Below are 22124 nucleotides of genomic sequence, written 5' to 3' on the forward strand. Positions count from 1 at the left end.
TTAATTTTTTCTCCAGCGTGAAAGGAAAGAAGTTCAGAAGAAGAAGTTTCAAGAAGTTCGGCTAAAAAAACAGGCTTCTAATATTCTTTTAGGAGTGCGATATATATTTTAGCTTGTTTGCGAAGTTAAATTTGACATTCTAAACGCGTTTGTTTCGTTTGATTTTTTTATCTTTTCATAAATGTTTAAAACGTTAAGTGAGACGTTAATTATAAATAATAAGTGGCGCATCTGAGAAGTGGATATTGATATATTTTCAAGTATATCTTGGTTTTTATTTTATAATTTTTATATAATGTTATAAATAAGAAATAAGCGCTTTTTTATGCAAAAAAGAATGCCGTAGATTTTATTTTATTGTCTATATAAATATTTTTTAAAAACATAATTAACAATATCAATGTGTAACATCGAAGGTTCAGGCCGAGTAAGAATAAAATAAGTAATTTGTTGTAGAATATAACGATGAATGCTTAGATCTTAATATATAAGATAAGAAGATAAGAAATAGATACATTTTATTCCTTATTCCTTATTCTTCACCGTGTTGAACATGTTTAAAGACTTTGGTTTATAATATCATAGTACAAAAAGATTTTCGGCAATGGCTAAATTGATGAGGAAACTTTCCACAGCCGGCGCCAAGTTTTTCTCCTTAAATATCTCGACGGAGATCATTCTCTTGCCATCTGGTGCTTGCACTGTCGCTAACGAAGTTAATTGGTTCAAAAGATCTTGCGTCTTATCACTTATCTCCGATATAACCTGTGCCTCCGTGTAGCTTTGATTTTCGCACAGTTGAACCATGAACAAGGCTATCTCCTTGTGAGTTTTTGTCATTGTGAGACTTTCTGAAACAGAATGAATATAGATTATTAGAAAACACAATTTAGTTATAAGATTGCGATGGAGATGCCTCGTGGATATGAAAACGGACAAAGTAAACTATTTTCTTCTCCTTATTACCTTTGGCATGCGGTGCTACAGTAATTTCTCTAGCAGGAATGTTTACAAGTAGGTCGTATAGATCTATTCTTGATGATATCGAGCTATTACTGCAGCCTGCCACATAGTGCGAATATTTCTATAACAATCATAATGAATATAGATATAAAATTAAGAACAACGTAACGGTAATAATAATAGTATATCCGTAATAATAATGCATTCTTTCTACGGTTCATTTTGAACAAAGAAATTACATCTTAATTAGCACTTCTTTTACTATCAAAGATATATTCTTTCATAAAATACGTGCCTTCAATTCGATTAGCTCATCGTTCACCAAGTCAATCCAGGGAAAGAGATTGTCGGTGACTTTCCTGTGCTTCATCAACGCAGGAAATGTTCTTATCCACTTAAGAAGCTGCTCCAAGCTGTGATGATACACAATAATCTTCTTTTTCAATAAGAGGGCGGTATATATCAATATTGTTTCTAATTCGAATGTTTTAATCAGTTCTTTGACATTGGTACTGGCTGCGAAACGATGAGTATTGAAATCATCCGAGACAAACGTTCCATTCTCCCGCGTTGAACACGATCCCTTTGTAAATACAGATAGGTATAACTGCAAGATCTCCGTAGGTTTCCCAGTTTTGCAATACATCTTGCTGAGAACCCGTGAAAGCACTTCATACTTTTGTGGATTAAAATCCTTTGCAAAGAGAACCAGGGCGAACTGTTTTACCTGTGATAATTATGAGAATCAAAAGATACAAGAAAATATTTCCTTAATAAGAAAAGCAAGATCTTATAGGTAGAGATATATCTACCTTTGGTAGCTTGTCAGAGTCAAAGACTTCGCTGCAATGTATGTAGAACCAGTCGTGGCCGTGTCTCGCACATACAAATACGTGAGGGGACGTATGCTCCAATTTCAAATTGCATTTTCTCGTGACTACGGTCTTCTGAGATTCCGTAACTGCCGGATACGACCATGTCCACAAGACATCTCCATTACAGTCTTTCTCTGCAATTTTTATTCTTAATTACAAGACGAACGTGCAATACACATTTATCATATTTTAACTTCTTATCAGAAAAATGCTATACCTATTACACTGCAGGAAAGTAAATCCGTTAATGGTGCCATTTGGAGCCTTTCAAAGTAAGCAGTTTAACGTGGTTGAGTAACTGACAACAATATAACACCTGTTAAAAATAATGTGTGTGTGTGTTATGTGTGTTATTTCCTATACCTGGTACTTTATATTTTTATTATTAAATATTATTAATCCAGTGTGTGTGTGTGTGAATCATATTATTAGTATATCGACTATACTGTCAAATCGCGATAGAAATTGAGGTTAGGTTTAAATTCTCTCTCTTTCTCTCACTCATTCTCTCACCACTCACTCATTTCGCTTACTCACTCACTCAGTAGTAGTAGAATCTATAATTCTACATATGCATACATACACACATACACACACACACACATATCTACATATATATATGTAGATACACATCTGCACTTTAAAATTGGAAAAACAACTGAGAAATAATTGATGCCTAGATATTTTAGCTTGAAATATATAGATCCACTCATGATGTAATGGATCCACTCACAAAAAACAGAGAAATTATACCTGTTCTCTCAAAATTAATTTTATTAAATACTAATGTTAACTGCATACCAGTTGCATGATTTATCTGTAAAAAATAAACATTAAAATAGTTCTATCGAATAATATAATGTGATTATTAATGTATTAATAATAATAATAATGTGTATTAATAATATATTATTAATATATATAAACTTTATAATATTTAACACATAACTGATCATTGGTCGAAGGGTTTATGTTGAATCATTCGCGATTGTTATAAATAAATAATAAACAGAATAAATCCCGAATGACAAATTAAACATGACAGTTGAATAATTAAATCTTTTATTGCTTATATTGTTTCGCTTAAAAAATAAAAATGTTACATTTATCCATAACAATTTTGCAATATTAATCGATGACCGATTTTTCATATTTGATCTTATTAACTGCTTAGGAACGATCCGATAAAATTTGTACAAATAATTGTTTCATTTTTATATGCGCTTATATTATATTACGATAATTAAGATTAATCAGTAAATAATAAAATATTTGTGTAACAATCCTTGCCGTGCAAGCGTTTGACTATGCAGTAGCTTTGAAACGCGATAGTAATTGCAACATATTTCAACATTCGTAGCTATACATATTACACTTGTTACTCACGATTATCGCACATATATATGTACAAATTTTTTTATTACATTATTTTATTTCTATCCATTAATACTTCAAAAGCCAGTACAGAAAAATTTTTTAATAAATCTGCTGTGAATATATTTATATATTGTATTTTAATCAAAATACTTTTATTGAAATTTAGCCGCGTTATAACATGCAATTATTAACTTTAAAAAATGTTCTGTAGCTAAAATCTTCGGAAATTATATCATATTTTTATACGTAAGTATCAAATTAATAGTTAAAATAGATTCTTAGGCTAAAGTAAAGAATTATAAAGGTTTTCTAGTCTATGAAAAAAATGAGAACCGACAAAGAAACAATAATTATTACATTTGACAAGTAATGTAGAATTGTAGATGATCGTTTAATTACTGTATCATGCATTATATTGTCACTGATATTTATAGAAAATAATAATGCGATGTAAAAAATAGGTTTGTCGTCATTTATTATTATTAATGATCACCAGACCATGCATTGATGAAAGATCGCAGTTAATGCTTACACTATTCGATAGTAATATTTTCTTTTCACACGATTTACTATATTATTACACTAGATATATCTGCAAAATCATTCTAGTTGATCATCTTCAATGAGCAAATTGCCACTTGGTTATCAGGAAATTTGGCGAAAGGTTTATTTCCATCGAGTGTCTTGTATCTGTTCATCTGGTATACCAGCATTGTTTCATAACCGTACACGTCTATAGCAAGTTGCTGCACATAAAGTTTAAAAAATATAAGTCAAGAATTTTGCAAAATCATGTATTTGTATAATTAGTTTCTGTATTATTAGCTAATTATTAAAAAAATAGGTTTATCGTTTACCTGTGTGAGTGGATTAGTGTTTGTGGCGAAAATTCCGATGTATTCTTTTTGTTTTGTAAGTTGCAAACAGTATTCTTCCATTTGTCTTATTACAAGTACATTTTCCTTGGTATTCAAATCGCTGCTCGTCCCCATCATGAAACTATGAATAATCTTGCCTTTACCCTTTGGTAATTTGTAATCTCTGATCGGTCCCTCCAGATATTCAATGAAATCAAAAACAATCATTAACTCAGATTTCAGTATCAGTTCAGGTTTATCCCAAAGATCAAAGTTGAAAGTAACTCCGATTGTTTTACCACTTTGCGCCGATTTTATTACGAAACTGAAGTTCTTCTCTACAAGAGGAGCCCACATAGCCTCCACAAATTCCAGACAATCGGCTCTCGTTATGTCTAGCATTAAGTACTTTTCTAATTCGGGTTTTAAACAAAAGCCCTTCATGATTATTCTGCAAATTTAAATAAATGTGCATCCTTACTTTTGCACGTATATTTAATTGTGCACAACACTTACTCGATTGCGTCCTCCTTATGACAGTCGTTTAATGATTCAAAGACGTACGATTTCTGGTCAATGGTTTCTTTCAAAGGTTCCTCGTCGGATAATATGAACTTCATCCGGTCTAATACTTCGGCTAAATTTTTCGCTGTGATAAAATCCGTGATACCGATCTGATAACCTTGATCTCTTAACTTGGTCACGGTGTAAATGGAATTCAAGGAATTTCCACCAATTTCGTAGAAATTCGCGTTTAGCATTACCGGTGTGCGACTACTACGTCCGGTTATGGATGCGATGGTCGGAAAGAGGATACGGGCTTTTGCAAGATCTTGACTTGGCACACCGCTGTAATCGCAATTCATAGCAACGTGGTCTTCTATAAAACAAAATTTTTTATTTTAGTAAGTAAAACATAGATTCTTTGAGTTAAAATATATTAGTCTTTTTTTAATTTATTGATAATTAAAAGAAATTGGATCATAATTTATTTACCTTATTTACATTTGGATTATTAATTTTTGCAAAAGCAAAGATTACAATTTGAAAACTGAACTTAATTTGAAATTTTCTTTATTTCTTTTTAATAAAAGACATTTTTTTTTAATTTTAGTGCAAGAGCAATTGTTGTTAAAATAATACACAGAATTTAATAAGAACTCAATAAGAAATTGTCACATTGATTATTTAATAAGAAACAGATATGAAAGAAAATGAATTCCTTTCGATCCTCATTTGGTATCATATGTATAAAACTGTATATGTATGAAACTATGTATGTTAAAACTGTTAAAACTATGTATGAAACTACGTATGTTAAAAGGGAAGAAATACACATTCATAAACCGGTTTTCTTAATTATAAATTAGTCACTTGTTTCACATAGTTTCACATAGTCTTGTAGCTTATAAATAGACATCGAATTTTTTATATGCAGATTGGTGGAAAAGAGCAAATAAAAAATCTGATGTCTTTTTCTAAACTTTTTATATACGTAAACGTTTACATATAAGACAGTCAGATGTAATTAAAGTATAACTAAGCAAAATAATTAATATTTCAATATCTACGTTAATTAATATTTCAAAGAGATATTACGACGTACGTATAATTTTACTTGACAGAACGATATAAAGTCATTATTGGTTTGACATACCGTCATTAGAGCAAGATGATTCGTATCTTCTTAGCAATTCCTGTCGATCCGTTTTCCCATTTGTTAGAAGAGGTATGTGATCAACAATAAAAATTTGTGGTAACATATATGGCGGTAATGTCTTTTGAAGAAGATTTTCGATCTCCGAGATGGATAGGGTCGTGCATTGGCACGAATGCGTAACGGTAACGAACGCTATTAATGCCTGAAAATATAAAATATACCTTTATAAATTAATTTAACGTTATAAAATTGTTAGAAAATCGATTCACACATTGGGTGCGTTCAGCCGATACTCCGCTAGCCTAGCAATCGTGAGCAGTCGCTCGTTAACAATAAAACGTTGCCGATAAAACTGTATAGTAGAATAGTTTGTTCGGTGGAAGCTATTAGATTAATGAAGCATCGATATTCAATTGATAACTTCAATTTCTTTTTAACATGAAAATGATGAGCAAAACCAAAAATATTAAAAATTAATATGTATGCTTATTTAGCTTTATAAGATATTTAGGGAAGATTTTAAAAGAATTATTTTTTGTGAATTTTTTTCAACTTATTTACGTTTTATTTTGCACATATATGTATTGAAATATTTACCTGTGACAGTTTGCCGGGTTTGTGACAGAGAACCACAACTTTATCAATATTGGGTACGCTGGCGACCACCTTTTCGACTTCCGTGAAATCGACACGGTGACCTCTAATCTTGATCTGCGAATCCGTAGATCGTCCTTCGTAAATTACCAATTCTTTGACAATTTTAGCGTAATCACCCGTACGGAAGATTTTTGGATATTCTGCAAATATTAGTACATTTATAAATGCGTAACAAAGTCGTAATTCTTTCCACTAAAGAAAACGCGACGTTTCTCTTGTAAGGGAAACCAAGATTACAAATAGGAGAATTTGTAGGTTGCAGCGAATTCTTCAAGTTCGAAAGACGTAGAATTCGATCTTCTTGTTGTGGCATTTTATTATCTCACCTGAATCAATGGCATAAGGATTGTCCAAAAATTTATGTGTGTCTTGTTCACCTATATAACCCGCGGCAAGATTTTTTCCAGCCACGATCAGCTCTCCGACTTCTCCCTGGGGGATCAGTCGCAAGTCCTTGTTCACGACATAAGTTATGCAGTTGTCGATTGGCTTTCCTGCAAAGACACAGCGAGCCATGTAAATGTTGTTTAGCGATTATTATTTATTAGTAACAGTAATCCACTGAAATATAATAGATTTTAGTCATTAGCTTAGAATTAATTAATAAATGTTGTTATATGGTTTGTTATATTGTTATATATTAATTATTTAATTATTTTGTTACTTTTATAACATTATTTAATTTTTTTAATTTTATTTTATTAGTTTTACCGATTGGCACTTTTTTCATCCCTTGTAATTGTTCCCGTTTGTTTAATAGGTAATATGTAACGTCACCCATGACTTCCGTGCTACCGTAGAAATTAGCTAATATCTTGTCCTTGTTGTCAAACGTGGTGAAAAATTGATTGGCCAATGCGACCGACAAAGTTTCTCCGGAACAGACCCAGAGTTTCAAGCGATCGAGAACGTTGTCATTATCCTGTGCAAAGCAACGACAGACCGTACATCAAATCCAAGGTGTTGCAAAGCGGTGTACATTCATATCGTGTTAATCATAACCGCGTTTCAGGTGTCTCGATTTGCGATAACAATAATATAAAAATTTTCTGATCCGCTTAGGATAATGAGATTTTTATTATTTTTTAATTAATTTACCGACACCTGTCATAAAATTAACACCTTATTGACACAGATTTTTCGACAGACTTTCGCTAATTAAACATTTAATCGAATGCTCGTAATTCGCGTTGGGCAATTTACAAGCGCTACTTATATTGATTTGTGAAAAACTTTGCAATTGAGACACGCCGATCTGGAAATCACTGAATTGTGAATGCGTGGATTTTTATTTATTCAATATATATTCGCATGTATATATATATATATATATATATATATATATATATACGTTTTGTAATTTGCTTAAGCGTGACGAAAAAAGCGTGTCTAACGTTTCTAAACTAATGTTGAAATGCTAAGAATAAGAGGCTGCTTAAGATCTTCGCGATGTTAGAGGAAAAACATCCACACATTTTATGCCTTATCATCGATGTATAGTGAATTATTATCATCATTATGAGATATTGAAATAAGTTACTCATTTCAATGGTCAGGAAAGCACGTTGTTCTTAACCTTTCGTATAATGTTGCGTAAAATCATGATTAAAATTTTCGAGAAATTTACGTAATAATAATAGGTTCGCATATATTGCGATAAATTACATGTGGAATATAACATATAACTTTACATACTCACTCGCAAGTTTAGATACATGAGCAATGAACGCAACAACGATGGCACAAGGACTAAGCGTTGTATCTGAAACATAGATAATATTTTTCTTTGTCATAAGTTAAGTTATATTACATGTACATGATTCGTGTGATTTACACGTTACATTAGACAACAGATGGCAGAAGATTTCGTGAAATTTTAAATTAGTTTTATCGAAAACTTTTCGGTCAGTATTTATTCAGTTCATTTTCGAACTGTTGTTGTAAATTTTTTTACTAATTGCATCATGTTCAAATTATAGCCACCAAATATATTTTTTATACCATATTAATTATTTAAAAGAAACAAAAATAGTAAATCTATAATTTCATAAAAATATTTAGTAAATCAACTTGTCAAAAACTATAGTTTTGTATACATTGCACAATATGCTTTCTTTAAGAAATGTAGAAATGTTTAATAATACACTAGTAAAATATATTTATAAATATATATACGCAGTAAAAAATGATATATAAGAAATATAAATTCTATATATTCTATGTATTGTGTTGAACATAAGAAGATCAGAAAGTTTTAATCATATATTTATAATAAACTCATAAGTACAACATATTAAGTAATTTTTAACATAATTCAAAATTAAATGAAATAAATTGATTTAATTTTTATAATACTAGTTTCCATAATACATACGCAAAATGTACTTATTGAGTTCGTTTACAATACAAGTTACATAGGTTTATTATACAATAATATTAAAACTTTTTAATTGCCATAATTATTTACTTAAAATAAGAAATCTACGATTATTTTTTAATTATAATATAATTTCTTTCATAAATTATTGAAGTTATTTTTACTTCTAAAATACTCTTGTACTGTTATAATTATGCACGATAAATTAGTGAGTTTTTACCTGATGTTTTTCTAAAAGCAGTACTAACTTTTCCGGATCTTTTGTCACGGTTTTTGGGACAATTACTAGGGTACGGCTTTGTAAAAGAGGTCCCCAAATTTCGGGAACACTATCGCAGAAAGTAAGGGAAGTTTTAAAAACACATCGTGTTTCATCATCAGCGTATGGAAGTTCCTTCCATTGCCATTGTAGACGATTCAACAGACTAGCATGCGACATAAGCACACCTTTAAGAAGATAAATGTGTATATCACAAACAATTATGCTCTTTCAGATTCTTGCTTTTTTACAAATTATATATTCACAATTTACTACTTTTGTCTTATATTTTTCTATAGAAATAATATATAATTTAAACTAGGATTAATATCCTTTTTACAGAAACACAGTTCTTATTTGCCACGTATGAACATGGTGTTGTAAAAATATGCTGTTACGACATTTAGTAACAAATAACGTCAATTTATAATGAATAAAAACGAGTATGCACGCGTTAAATTGTACTTTTTACATTGTATTATATATTATATAATTAGTGTCTATAACAAAATGTAGTATTATTACCTTTGGAAATTCCTGTACTTCCGGAAGTATGAAGAACCATAGCGAGTTGATTCAAGCTCTGTTTAGTTTGTAATGCATCTGCTTGTTCTTGTTTAGCTTTCTCCAAAAGTTGTTCGTACGTCATGACTAAAGCTCCCTCAAAAATTGATAAATCCGCTAAAAGCAGAATCGTATTTTTAGTTAATTGTTCATATTGAACTAGAAATCGAATAATGATAAATTAAATTATTTATGATATTTATTTTGGAACATTTGTACGATGTAAAAGACATTTACCTCCTTTCTCGACCACCATTATTAATGGTTGCGCTTCTTCGAGAATGTGTTTCACTCTAGACATCGGAAATTCCGCGTCCAAAGGTAGATAAGCCATTCCTGCTTTCAGTACACCAAGTAATACAGTTAGAAACCAATGCGACGGGTTCATGCAGACAGCTATTAATGACTGAGAAGTTGTTTCAGTCTTTTCGTACTTTTGTAAAGCTCGTGCCAACTGATTGGTGATGTTATCTAATTCTTTAAAAGACAGCACGTATTTCTGGCCGGCGTCATCTGTATCGAGTTTCCAACAATGTTTAGATATAGATTTTCTTCCCATACGATGTAAAAAATCATATTTTAGACCACTTTCTCGATGTAACTTCTATTATATTTTATATCGAGAAGCAAAACCCCTTACCTTCGTAATATAACGCGGTTTGATTTGGATGGACTTTTGCTGCACGACTGAATAATTCATGCACCAAATCTTTTTCCTGATTTCTTCCTGTCTGCTGACCTCTTAAGATCGATTGCTGTTGCAAAGTACCCATTTTCAAATGTTCGTAGAAATTGTAACTTCTTGCTTCAAATGTTAGCAAAGATCTAAAATTTAATTTAGAATAAAAATTAATAAGCACGTATTTATTATTAAATTTATGAACACATATTAATACTTTCGAAGGTGAAATCTTTCTGTTTGAAGTTGATAGTTTTATAGAGATTAATTGATTATTTTATATGAATTTTTTATATTCTGCAAAACAAAAGTTTACATTTTGTGATAAGATTTGTGATAAGAAGTGTGTAAAGAAATATATGTGCATATTGAAATGCACACGGAAAGTATGATGTTAGCACACATAAATCTGATTGTGTCAATCAGTAAATTAAATTAACCCTCGGAGAACACACCTTTTTTTTCATTCATGAAGAACACTCTGGGTCAATCTGACCTTACACACACTTTGATCGTGCACCATTTTAAATTGACGAGTGCGATCAGCTTGAAAAAATTTGCAGATGTACTTGGAACATTGTTAAATTGATTGATATAAATAAAAAGTGCCGTTGGAATTATTTTCACATTTAAAAAAATTTTTTTAAAAATTATTTTTTTGAAAACAAAAAAGTAATTTACGAAAAAAATTTTATTTTTAGGCCCGCCAATTTTCAAAATGTTTCAAGATATTTACGATAAAACTCGAGGTAAGGGTCAAATTGACTCTGATGTATGTTCTCCGAGAGTTAAATAAGTCATATCAACCATACACATAATTACCGCTCAAAGATAATAATTAAGATGATGCAGCTAGGTTGCTTACTAAATTTTTTGGTTGTACGCACTATATCTTTTTTTCCGTGCACGTTAATTTATTTTATAGATAAATTATTTTTTTATTGAAATGCTCAATATATCAATTGTATTAAATATTTGTGTCTGAAAATAATACATAGTTAGTTGCATAAGTTACTATATATTATGTGAGACTGGTTGTCATTTCCTAGTATGTTACTATAGAGAGAAATCTAAAAAAAGAAAGGGCAGCTCTTTGGTGCACAAGTCACATAGTCGCAAAATCAATTCTCTCTCAAATAATCGTCAACATTAGGATAACCTGATGTGGCACATTCAAAAAGAGATGTTTGTCTCAATAAACGATCATAATGATCTTGAAACAACTGCTAATAATTAGTTAAAATTGATAACTCTATCTTTATTCAGTATAACTGAAAAGCTATCCTTAATTATTCCAGTAGGTAATTTAATAGTTATAATAATCTTTAGAGTAATTTTCCTTTCGTTGTGAGATAATGGGTTATACACTACCCATTTGATTTTTATATTATTGTCACGTTTTGTCAAAGTTAAGTTTATTTGTCCGTTTTTGGGTCAAAACATTTAAGTTATTTACCCGGGATTTTTGGACCAGGTTACGTGATTAATCCAGTCCGAAGAGATATCGAATTTTGTATGTTTTAAAACGAGAGTCAGATTTGTTTATTAAATTAAAATTTGGAAAATTTACCATTAATCCAAAGGGATTAATTTATACGGAATAAAGGTTTGAGTTTTATTATCTCGAATTTCAGTTTCTAATTTTTTTAATTTGAATGAAAATGGAAAAGGATCTTGATTTAGTTGTATAATTTGTTTAATCTGATATTTAATTCTTTTGAGTTGGAATCTTTTGCCGCCTTTTCTGGGCATGAATGAGGATTGCAAGAAATTTAGTGCCACACTCTTTGACAGCGACAGGTAAAGGAAGGAAATCTTCTGTTGCCACACTCTTTGGCAGCGACAAGAATATCAGGAAATTACTGTTGCCACGCTCTTTGCGACAGTTAAAAGATGTGAAATTAAAGGAAATTATTACAGTAAAATTAGTTTTGAGAATTAAAATTAAAATTACCTTTGTTCAAGGAGAATACGTTTACAACTGTTGTTTAAATCTGGTTTATTGATATGATTTTAATTTTTGTTTACACAATTGTAGTTAAGATCTTGTTTTAAAGATTTGTTGAAGTTAAAGTGTATTAGTGTATATATTAGACTGTCGGTAGATTAGCTTATGAGCACAGGAAAATAACTCAACTAACTATGATTTTTCGTGCCTATTTGTACTCAAGTTGCGAGAACCTCCCCGCGCGAGCTTCTCACCACTTCTTTTTCTTAGTGTTTTAAAGGAGGAGGAAGGTCTTATCACTAGGTGCAATTTTATGCCCTGCGTACCGCGACCTGAGCACCGTCTCCCATCAGAAATCGGATAATTAATCAATATTGATATCTCTCTCTTTTAACATTTCTGGCTATTTTAAGACTGATTATGAGTTAAATTTTTTTTGCGTGTAACATTATTAAAATAGTTTTCGTTATGCGTAATCAATTATTGATCTCGTTAAAAATTAAAAATCGGATTAATTTTATATTAATTAAATAGTTAAAATTTCCACAGAAACAGTGACAATAATGGCAAGATATTTACAGAACAAGCGTTATTAACGTATTTATGATTAGAAAGATGGTTTGTATTCCTGAATTATACTGTAGCATTAAAGTGTCGGCAATCTTGTCGCTGTCGCTATCGCTATCACCTATTGTGCAAGGGGCTTAAGATATGATACGTTTTTTTTTTTTTTTTACACGTGGAAATGTGTTACGATAGTGTTGTCGGCGGAAAGAAAATCGCCTTGACTCGATAAAAAGAAAAAGAAATGCACATATAGAGGAAGGTTGTTTATACACACGTTAAAATGCGTACAATATTCGCACGTTGCACTTATATCAATCATAATATGCCGAGATGCATTATTTAAATATTTTGTTCGCGCGCGGATGTCGATTTTCACGCCGAACGGAGTGCCGGAATCGCTCAGAAAAAGCGAGAGGGACAACAGGCGGGAGCAAGAAAGGGCAGAGCGTATAGCAATAGATGGAAACCGAAAAACACGAGGATGTCTGTGGATAACAGACAGTAGGAGAGAACACTCGAAGGGTAAATAAAGACAACCACAAAGTTCCGTTTGTTTAAATTGTCTTTGCCAAATTCACCGTGGTACCGTTTATTTTATCGAACTCCATATAAACAGTCGACTGATCGGACTTGCGCGAGAAGAACGGATCGCCAGTGTCCACCTGGCCGAGTCCTGCAGAGGCCAATGATTCGCCGATGGTTGACAGTCAACGCGTGTATGTGATCCGTTGCGTTCACAATCTGATTCGCGTTTTTAAGTCCGGCTCGATTGTAACGAGTATAATTTTTCGAGTTTGCTCGCACATATTCGCTCAGGCACAGCAGAGTATTCTGGTTGTTTGGTCTGAAATTCCACTCAGGGAAAGAGCGGCGCGATGCTTCTGATTGGCTGCCCTGGTAACCACCTCCAATAGAAAACTATTAAAAACGGCTATATCTGTATTATATTTAATCCTGTCTCATCGGTTCTATCGTTCTATATTTAGAAGACAGATAAAATATTAATCGAATCGAATCGGTTTCTATCGTTTTAGATCCGAATAAGGAAATAACTATACAAATTTTATAGTTATGAATCGTTTTCTATACAATTATTGCCCGTCTGAATCAATCGTATGTATGTACACGATGTAGTATATATATCGTTATTTATGGTAATAATTTTACCGTATGCATTAATACGGATATATAAGAATAAAACGATAGACATCTCGTCGATATTCATACAACTTAACCGAACCGATACGCATTTATCGTTTCTTATCAGGATTTTCTGACATACAACTTATCATTTTCTGTACAGCAGCCAATCGGTTCAAATTCTGTTGTATAACAATGATATAAATTGATTTGTTTTTGTAAGTTTTCTACTTTGTATATGTTTTTATAAGGTTAAAACGATAGACATCTCGTCGATATTTATACAACTTAACCGAACCGATACGCATTTATCGTTTCTTATCAGGATTTTCTGACATATAACTTATTATCTTTTTTACAGCAGCAAATCGGTTCGTTTTCTATCATATATCAATGATATAAATCGAATCCGCGCATCAACCAATCGGCGATTAAGTTCGCGCTAGAACATTGCCGCTAGAATCATCTCCTATCGAATTGTAAAAGACTCAAATTCTCCGGCAAAATGTTGCAACTGGTTGGGGAAGCACCCCGCGAGTTACTAGAAATATCAATCATATTTAAAATTTTTAGAAAAACGAACGACCGCAACTTACCCGTTTGGTCTGGCTTATGACTTGCATGAGCTAAATAAAAACTTGCATGCTAAATCTAATAAAATTCTTTTTACACAGTATAAATCTTTAAATTTAAATTTTACCGGGTATGACTTTTCTTTGTCAGACAGATCGGCTGTCCCAACAAACAAATATGTTTATTATTCATCACCAAAAACATATGCTGAGGCCTTGAAAAATTCTAACAATCAAAACAACAATCTAAACGACTTTACGCACACTGGCGACATAGCATATTTTAACGGTTTGATTTTTGAAACCAAGAAGCTGAGCTGGTTTGTAAATATAAAATCAGAGCTCAATGCTATACGAGAGCTCAATAAGAAATTAGCCACTTGCACAAATGGACTCAGTAAACTGCAAATGTTTGTTGAAGCAGCTGATCTTATTAACTAAAAATGATTCTTTCCTCCTCTCCATTAAGGATATGCTTGTGGAATGCCATCAGCATAAATAATAAAGAACTAGATCTAAATCATTTTATAAGCTCTAACAATATTGATATTGCCCTAATTACTAAAATGTGGCTGCATCCTAATACTATATAAATTAAATTGTTCTGGTTTTGACGCATCATTTGTTTGGATGCGCTTCGTGTTAAAGCGGGAGGCTTGGCAATTTATCATTAGCAAAACCTTACGTTATTATACCCTTCCTATCCCAGATATTGATGGATGTGAAATATTATTAATAAAGCTGCTATCGGGCTTGAATCTGACTTTGGGGGTCACTTATATTTCTCCTAGCGTTAGATTCGATTTTGATAAATTTGATGCAATATTTAAAGATTTATCGTATGATAAGATTTTAAATACGGAGAACTTGATTCGCCAGTGAATAATTAACAATTAGCTAAGGTATTATGATCGACCTAATTGGCATATTTTATTGTTCAAAAAAACTACGTTTCGACCACAGATTTCGGTTCTTTTCAGGCGTATAGAAACTCACAAATATTAGTCAGTCAGACATAATGCCCAAACTACGCCGAATCTAAAAACTAAACATTAAAAATTGAAGCACGCAACAATGAGTATAAGTCCATAAATAATTATATAAATAAAAAACTTACATATTTGTACGTTAAATTAACAGAAGTAAAATACATGTTAAATGGCATTTTCGTTAGTCGTTTATGTCAAAGGACATATGTCAGAGCCGTGCGGTGGTAAAATTTAAACTGATGACGAAACCGAACAAGCAATAAACAAACCAATGTCGTCAATAATAAAAGCCATAGGCGTAGAGAGGGAAACAGAGAAGAAGTAGAAGGAATTATGTTTCTTTTATGATATGTTCGTAGAGAGTGTTAAGATTCTCCGTGTCTTTTTGTAAGTTAATGGTGTCATCAAATTTTTAAATAAAAAACATCTCCGCTAATTCCCTCTTTTTAATCTGTCTCTCTTTATGTATTATTTCTGGCTTTCCCCAAATCAAAATCGTGCCCAAAGGATATTCGATGCTCACTCACTACAGAATGCTTAATCGCCGGTTTTCTGATATCGCTCTGATGTTCGTTGAGACGTGTGCACAAATGTCTTTTTGTCTGCCCAATATACGTAGTCTTGCAATCTTTACGATTGATCTTGTATACTATTTCTGTTTGTTTTAGATCATCGATTTTATCTTTACCTCGTTTAATTAAGCAGTCTAATTTTTTAGGGACTGTAGAGTAGTGATATGATAAAAATTGTTTATTGTTTTCTATCGTTGGCGGTTATCAGGGTGACGTTTCCGCGATCGCACGTGTCACGCTTCGCGAACGTGTCAGGGTGAAGAGAATTACGCGTTTAAGCACGACAATATACAAACAAGAGACGAAAATGCTCGACGAAAATAAATATTAATTTACGTCTGCCTAGCTAGCCCCCCCATTTGTTCAAAATTTAATGATTAAATTATATAATAATGCGCTATTTATGCGCTCTTCAAATCCGTCAAAAAAAAATTTTGCGCTCTTTTCGTTTAGTAAAAAAATATAGTGTTTTAAATGGGGGGGCTGAGTAGGCTGTTAGTGAGCCTGCCCACATGTTAATCGTAAGCAAATCTAAAAAACAAGTACACAAGATTTATGCGCTAATTATGCGCTTTCACATCAGGGTAATTTCAATTTTTGCGCCGCAACCCTTAAGGGAGTTTCCTCTTGGTGCGAATGCTAAAATTCTCTTGTAACTCGTTAAAAATACTAAAATTCGATTACTCAACTATACATAATACTTATTCGAATTATGCGCTATTATTTTGAGATGATTACGATTTTTGCGCCGCAATTAAGCCTTAGAGGACTTCCCTCTTGGAGTTGCTCCAACCAAACTATTTCTTGATACTTTAACTACAAATTTTTTAATGGCAATTGCACCATTTGGTTGGCTTAAATAACATGTTGTGATGTATAGTCTAAAAATAAATCGCTATCACACTTTAGGTTATTGTAAATACGAACATACTATCTAAATCTTAAACAGTGGAAAGTCACTGGAGTGGCATACTCTTGACTGATATCCGTAAATAGTCGGTATCCGTAAACACTGACGCATCAGTCTGTCTAAAGTATGCCCACTCCAGTGACTGATGCGTCAGTGACTATTTACCGATATCAGTTTAAAGTATACCACTACAGTGACTTTCTCTGAGAAAAGAAATATTTACATGCAAAAAAATATTTATTTAGATTGTGGCCAAGAGCTTATTTATACTTAATGTAATACACATATTTATTTCGAATTAAATATTTTTATTTAAATTAAATAAAATTATTTAATTTTAAATAAAAAAAAATATGTGTATTATATTAAGTAAATAAGCTCTTAGCCACAATCTCTAAATAAATAATTTTTTTATCTAAATATTTTTTTCTCAGTGCACTGATTCAGATTTAGAGAGTAAATTCATCGCTAATTCATAATAATGAAATTAACCGTGTTGAGATTCTGTCAAAATTCAATGATGTTATCCACCATAATCGCTGCCACAAAGTACCCATGAGTCCAAAAAATCAAAGAAGAGCTAATGTTCAATAGTTACATATCTTTGATCAAACTTTAGTGGCAACTGAATGAAAGTGAAATAATTAAGGTACCTGAGGTAAATAAGGCCCGGAGTGTAATAAGGCCCAACTTGTCAAATTCATATTTAGAATGGTGCAAACGTATTAAAATTTTATACACACATAGAGAATAAACATAAGTTTGCTGCGCTAGTTATGCGCCTCCTGCGCCTTATCGCCAATGGCGCCGCGATTTTCACGCGAGATAGCGACAACTACTGCGTTTTATAAAAACTCCCGATAAAGATTTTTAAGTTTTATTATATTTTTTATTTGTTTTCTAATAATTTTTATCTAGTACTTGCCATTAATGTTCGTTTTTTAAAATTTTCTAAATGTAATTTGTTACTTTATTTTGTAAATTTCTTTATGTATGTTTTTTTATTTAGAATAAAATAAAATTTAATACCTACAAGGTCTATAATAACATTGAGATTCTATTAATCTTGCGCGAGAATAGCTAATGAAACTTACATAAGAGGTGAAAAACGGCGACGACCGTGGCAATAAACTTGTATTCTTTCGTAGTAGTCTAAGGTAGAGTGTCAATAGCGCGATTTTTGACGGTCAAGCCGCGCGGCACTAATGGCGAGACAGCAGTTGCGCATACTGTTATCAAAAGCGCGAGTCACGTGACTTCACAGAGCAAAATAATCATTCTACGGCCAAGGAAAGCACTTACTTATTTTATTTTATTTCTTTTTAGTAAGTTTTCTTATAACAAAGAAAAATTTTTTTACTAATATTTTTCAAATATCTTGACACAAGTCTTTGAAAAGCCAGAATCTTGTTTTGAGTAAATGTAATACTTACAACGACGTTATGATATATAAGCGGATACACCTTATTAAATACTTGATCTGCAAATCTACCATAAAGTCATTATAAGCATTACATTTACTCAAAACAATATTCTTGACTTGTGTCAAGATATTTAAAAACTATTACTAAGAAAATATTCTTGGTTAAGAGAAAACTTATTTTTAAAAGAAGTAAAATAAAATAAGTAATGTGCTTTTCTTGTGCTTTTGCTTTGCTTGTTTGCGACGTTAAATTTGATATTCTAAACGCGTTTGTTTCGTTTGATTTTTGATCTTTTCATAAATGTTTAAGACGTTAAGTGAAACGTTAATTATAAATAATAAGTGGCGCATCTGAGAAGTGGATACTGATATATCTTGGTCGTTTTTTATTTTATAATTCTTATATAATAGTGGTTATATATAAGAAATAAGCGCTTTTTATGCAAAAACGAATGTCGTAGATTTTATTTTAATGTCTATATAAATATTTCTCTTAAAAACATAATTAACAATATCAATGCTGTAACATCGAAGGTTTAGGCCGAGTAAGAATAAAATAAGTAATTTGTTGGTAGAATATAACGATGAATGCTTATATCTTAATATATAAGAAAAGAGGATAAGAAATAGATACATTTTATTCCTTATTCCTTATTCTTCACCGTGTTTTTTTAATATGTTTAAAGATTTTGGTTTATAATATTATAGTACAAACAAGTTTTCGGCAATGGCTAAATTGATGAGGAAACTTTCCTCAGCCGGCGCCAAGTTTTTCTCCTTAAATATTTCGACGGAGATCATTCTTTTGCCATCTGGTGCTTGCACTGTCGCTAACGAAGTTAATTGGTTCAAAAGATCTTGCGTCTTATCACTTATCTTCGATATAACTTGTGCCTCCGTGTAGCTTTGATTTTCGCACAGTTGAACCATGAACAAGGCTATCTCCTTGTGAGTTTTTGTCATTGTAAGACTTTCTGAAACAGAATGAATATAGATTATTAGAAAACACAATTTAGTTATAAGATTGCAATGGTGATGCCTCGTGGATATGAAAACGGACAAAGTAAACTATTTTCTTCTCCTTATTACCTTTGGCATGCGGTGCTACAGTAATTTCTCTAGCAGGAATGTTTACAAGTAGGTCGTATAGATCTATTCTTGATGATATCGAACTATTACTGCAGCCTGTCACATAGTGCGAATATTTCTATAACAATGATAATGAATATAGCAATAAAATTAAGAACAACGTAATAGTAATAATAATAATATTCGTAATAATAATGCATTCTTTCTACAGTTCATTTTGAATAAATAAATTACATCTTAATTAGCATTTCTTACTATCAAAGATATATTTTTTCATAAAATACGTGCCTTCAATTCGATTAGCTCATCGCTGACTAAGTCAATCCAGGGAAAGAGGTTTTCAATGACTTTCCTGTGCTTTATCAATGCAGGAAACGTTCTTATGCACTTAAGAAGCTGCTCCAAGCTGTGATGATATACAATAATCTTCTTTTTCAATAAGAGGGCGGTATATATCAATATTGTTTCTAATTCGAATGTTTTAATCAGTTCTTTGACATTGGTACTAGCTGCGAAACGATTGAGTATTGAAATCATCCGAGACAAACGTTCCATTCTCCCGCGTTGAACACGATCCCTTTGTAAATACGGATAGGTATAACTGCAAGATCTCCGTAGGTTTCCCAGTTGTGCAATACATCTTGCTGAGAACTCGTGAAAGCACTTCATACTTTTGTGCATTAAAATCATTTGCAAAGAGAATCAGGGCGAACTGTTTTATCTGAGATAATTATAAGAATTAAGATATAATGTTTTACATTATACTATGACGACGATGAGTCCCCTCGGTCTCGCCGGCCGAGAAGGAGCGCGCCGTCAATTCTCACTAAATGAATCGGTCAAAATAATAATTACTGGTATTAGATGTTAATAAGAATCACGGTAGCTCGATCAGGTACTTCAGACACGAAGACGCGAACATAACGCACGACGCACAAAACGCGATTACACTAACGCCAGTGGCAAGACGCGGTCATACGGCCGACGCCTGTTACTCGCATTCCCGGTCCATTAACTCCCCAGCTACGCGCGACGTCTCACACACAGTCTCGTGTGGACCACACACGACGTCTCGCGAGTGCTCCCGCAAAACCGTGCCTCGCACCCTAGAGCCTGATTACGCCAACCCACCCTCGGCTCTGCGACAATACTGCCCTGTCGGCGCGAAGGACACCACCAAAGGACGCCTACGCAACACACAATTACACGAGTTTTCGGGCTCCGCACCCCAAGACCTGATTACGCGAATTTCTTTCCTCGGTTCCGCGACAATTCTGCCCGATGGGCACGAAGGCCCCGCACTACCGGACGATTACACAACGCACGCGGACATTCGAACACAACCCTCCACGAAAGCGTACCACGAAGCGTAACACTTACTGTACAACACGGATCTCCATGACGCTGACTCTACCGGTCTTGATTACGCGCTCCCGCCTCGCGGGACGGAATTTACCGCTGCGGCTCTAATGACGCGGTGACTGCCGGTCGCGTACGATTCTCCGGGAAGGGCAACCGCGTGTACCTCTCTCGGCCGGACCCTCCGAGAGTTTCCTCTCGGTAATGAACTACTCGCAATATTCATGTGTTAGCGATCATACGCGATTCTCGGACGAGTCTCGGCCTCGAGAAAAACTTTACTTGATGTATGCGAGGTTCGAGTGGTGGCCTTACAATATTCCTTCGCGGGACGGCAGCCGGGGCTCCTCGGGATGTCACCTCTTGCGACGACGACACGACAGTGCCGCTCTTCTGGTCCGGCGGGACCACGCGTGGCCCGCCCGCCGGCCACTCCATCGCAACGCTCTCGAACATTTTCTCCTCGTTGCGGCTCAGGCCGTTACAATACGCCCGAGGAATCCACTCGACGACATCTGAAAGACTCGCAGCAAGAAATAAGCTCTAACCGATTATAACGCGGCCACCCCGCCCCGCTTGGGCAGAGGCGACATCACGGACGTTTCCCTCGGCCGAGCTACCGTCTGGGCAAGGGGCGTGACTTGTCACGTCACAATACATGTAAAAAAATATTTCCTTAATAAGAAAAGCAAGATCTTATAGAGATATTTGCCTCTTTGGTAGCATGTCAGAGTCAAAGACTTCGCTGCATTTTATGTAGAAACAGTCGTGGCCATGTCTCGCACATACAAATACGTGAGGAGACGTATGCTCCAATTTCAAATTGCATTTTCTCGCGACTACGGTCTTCTGAGATTCCGTAACTGCCGGATACGACCATGTCCACAAGACATCTCCATTACAGTCTTTCTCTGCAATTTTTATTCTTAATTACAAGGCGAACGTGCAATACACATTTATCATATTTTAAATTTTTATCAGAAAAATGCTATACCTATTACACTGCAGGAAAGTAAATCCGTTAATGGTGCCATTTGGAGCCTTTCAAAGTAAGTAGTTTAACGTGGTTGAATAACTGACAACAATATAACACCTGTCAAAAATAATGTGTGTGTGTGTGTGTGTGTGTGTGTTGTGTGTGTTATTTCCTATACCTGGTACTTTACATTTTTATTATTAAATATTATTAATCCAGTGTGTGTGAATCATATTATTAGTATATTGACTATACTGTCAAATCGCGATCATTTTGGTCGAAGGGTTTATGTTGAATCATTCGCGATTGTT

General features: G+C 33.3%; 2 protein-coding genes and 1 pseudogene across 13 annotated transcripts; all 3 read right to left on the bottom strand.

The window, feature by feature from the left end:
- Positions 1-316: 316 nt before the first annotated feature.
- LOC143902462 (putative DENN domain-containing protein 10 B) lies at positions 317-22082 on the bottom strand. 3 transcript variants are annotated; one of them, XM_077415392.1, is made up of 6 exons: positions 21992-22082; positions 2056-2154; positions 1776-1972; positions 1259-1690; positions 967-1084; positions 317-851 (listed from the first exon to the last, which is right to left on the bottom strand). In XM_077415392.1, exons 2-6 carry the CDS (start codon positions 2093-2095, stop codon positions 580-582), a joined length of 1059 nt encoding a protein of 352 aa, XP_077271518.1. In that variant the 5' UTR covers positions 2096-2154; positions 21992-22082; the 3' UTR covers positions 317-579. The 3 variants fall into 3 exon arrangements, with proteins under 3 accessions (XP_077271518.1, XP_077271519.1, XP_077271517.1); XM_077415393.1 differs by lacking the exon at positions 21992-22082 and adding an exon at positions 2202-2379 and having other exon boundaries at positions 2056-2136; XM_077415391.1 differs by lacking the exon at positions 21992-22082 and adding an exon at positions 2202-2379.
- Positions 2884-18206, bottom strand: LOC143902455 (beta-alanyl-bioamine nonribosomal peptide synthetase ebony-like). Of its 9 annotated transcripts, none has more exons than XM_077415372.1 (14): positions 18061-18195; positions 11134-11249; positions 10230-10414; positions 9827-10102; positions 9551-9706; positions 8987-9213; positions 8089-8151; positions 7101-7311; positions 6716-6883; positions 6330-6529; positions 5730-5934; positions 4589-4952; positions 4073-4523; positions 2884-3961 (listed from the first exon to the last, which is right to left on the bottom strand). In XM_077415372.1, the coding sequence occupies exons 3-14, from the start codon at positions 10360-10362 to the stop codon at positions 3821-3823; spliced, it is 2595 nt and encodes an 864-aa protein (XP_077271498.1). In that variant the 5' UTR covers positions 10363-10414; positions 11134-11249; positions 18061-18195; the 3' UTR covers positions 2884-3820. The 9 variants fall into 9 exon arrangements, with proteins under 9 accessions (XP_077271498.1, XP_077271494.1, XP_077271495.1 ...); XM_077415368.1 differs by having other exon boundaries at positions 11091-11249; XM_077415369.1 differs by lacking the exon at positions 18061-18195 and adding an exon at positions 13370-13888 and having other exon boundaries at positions 11091-11249.
- On the bottom strand, positions 18825-21390 carry LOC143902464 (putative DENN domain-containing protein 10 B; annotated as a pseudogene). The gene is made up of 4 exons (XR_013258383.1): positions 21153-21390; positions 19767-20199; positions 19479-19596; positions 18825-19363 (listed from the first exon to the last, which is right to left on the bottom strand). The product of XR_013258383.1 is annotated as a putative DENN domain-containing protein 10 B (transcript).
- Positions 22083-22124: the final 42 nt, after the last annotated feature.

This window comes from Temnothorax americanus, unplaced genomic scaffold, assembly GCF_048541705.1.
Source record: "Temnothorax americanus isolate GAGA-0224 unplaced genomic scaffold, ASM4854170v1 Scaffold4, whole genome shotgun sequence".
In the NCBI taxonomy this organism is placed as follows: Eukaryota; Metazoa; Arthropoda; class Insecta; order Hymenoptera; family Formicidae; genus Temnothorax; species Temnothorax americanus.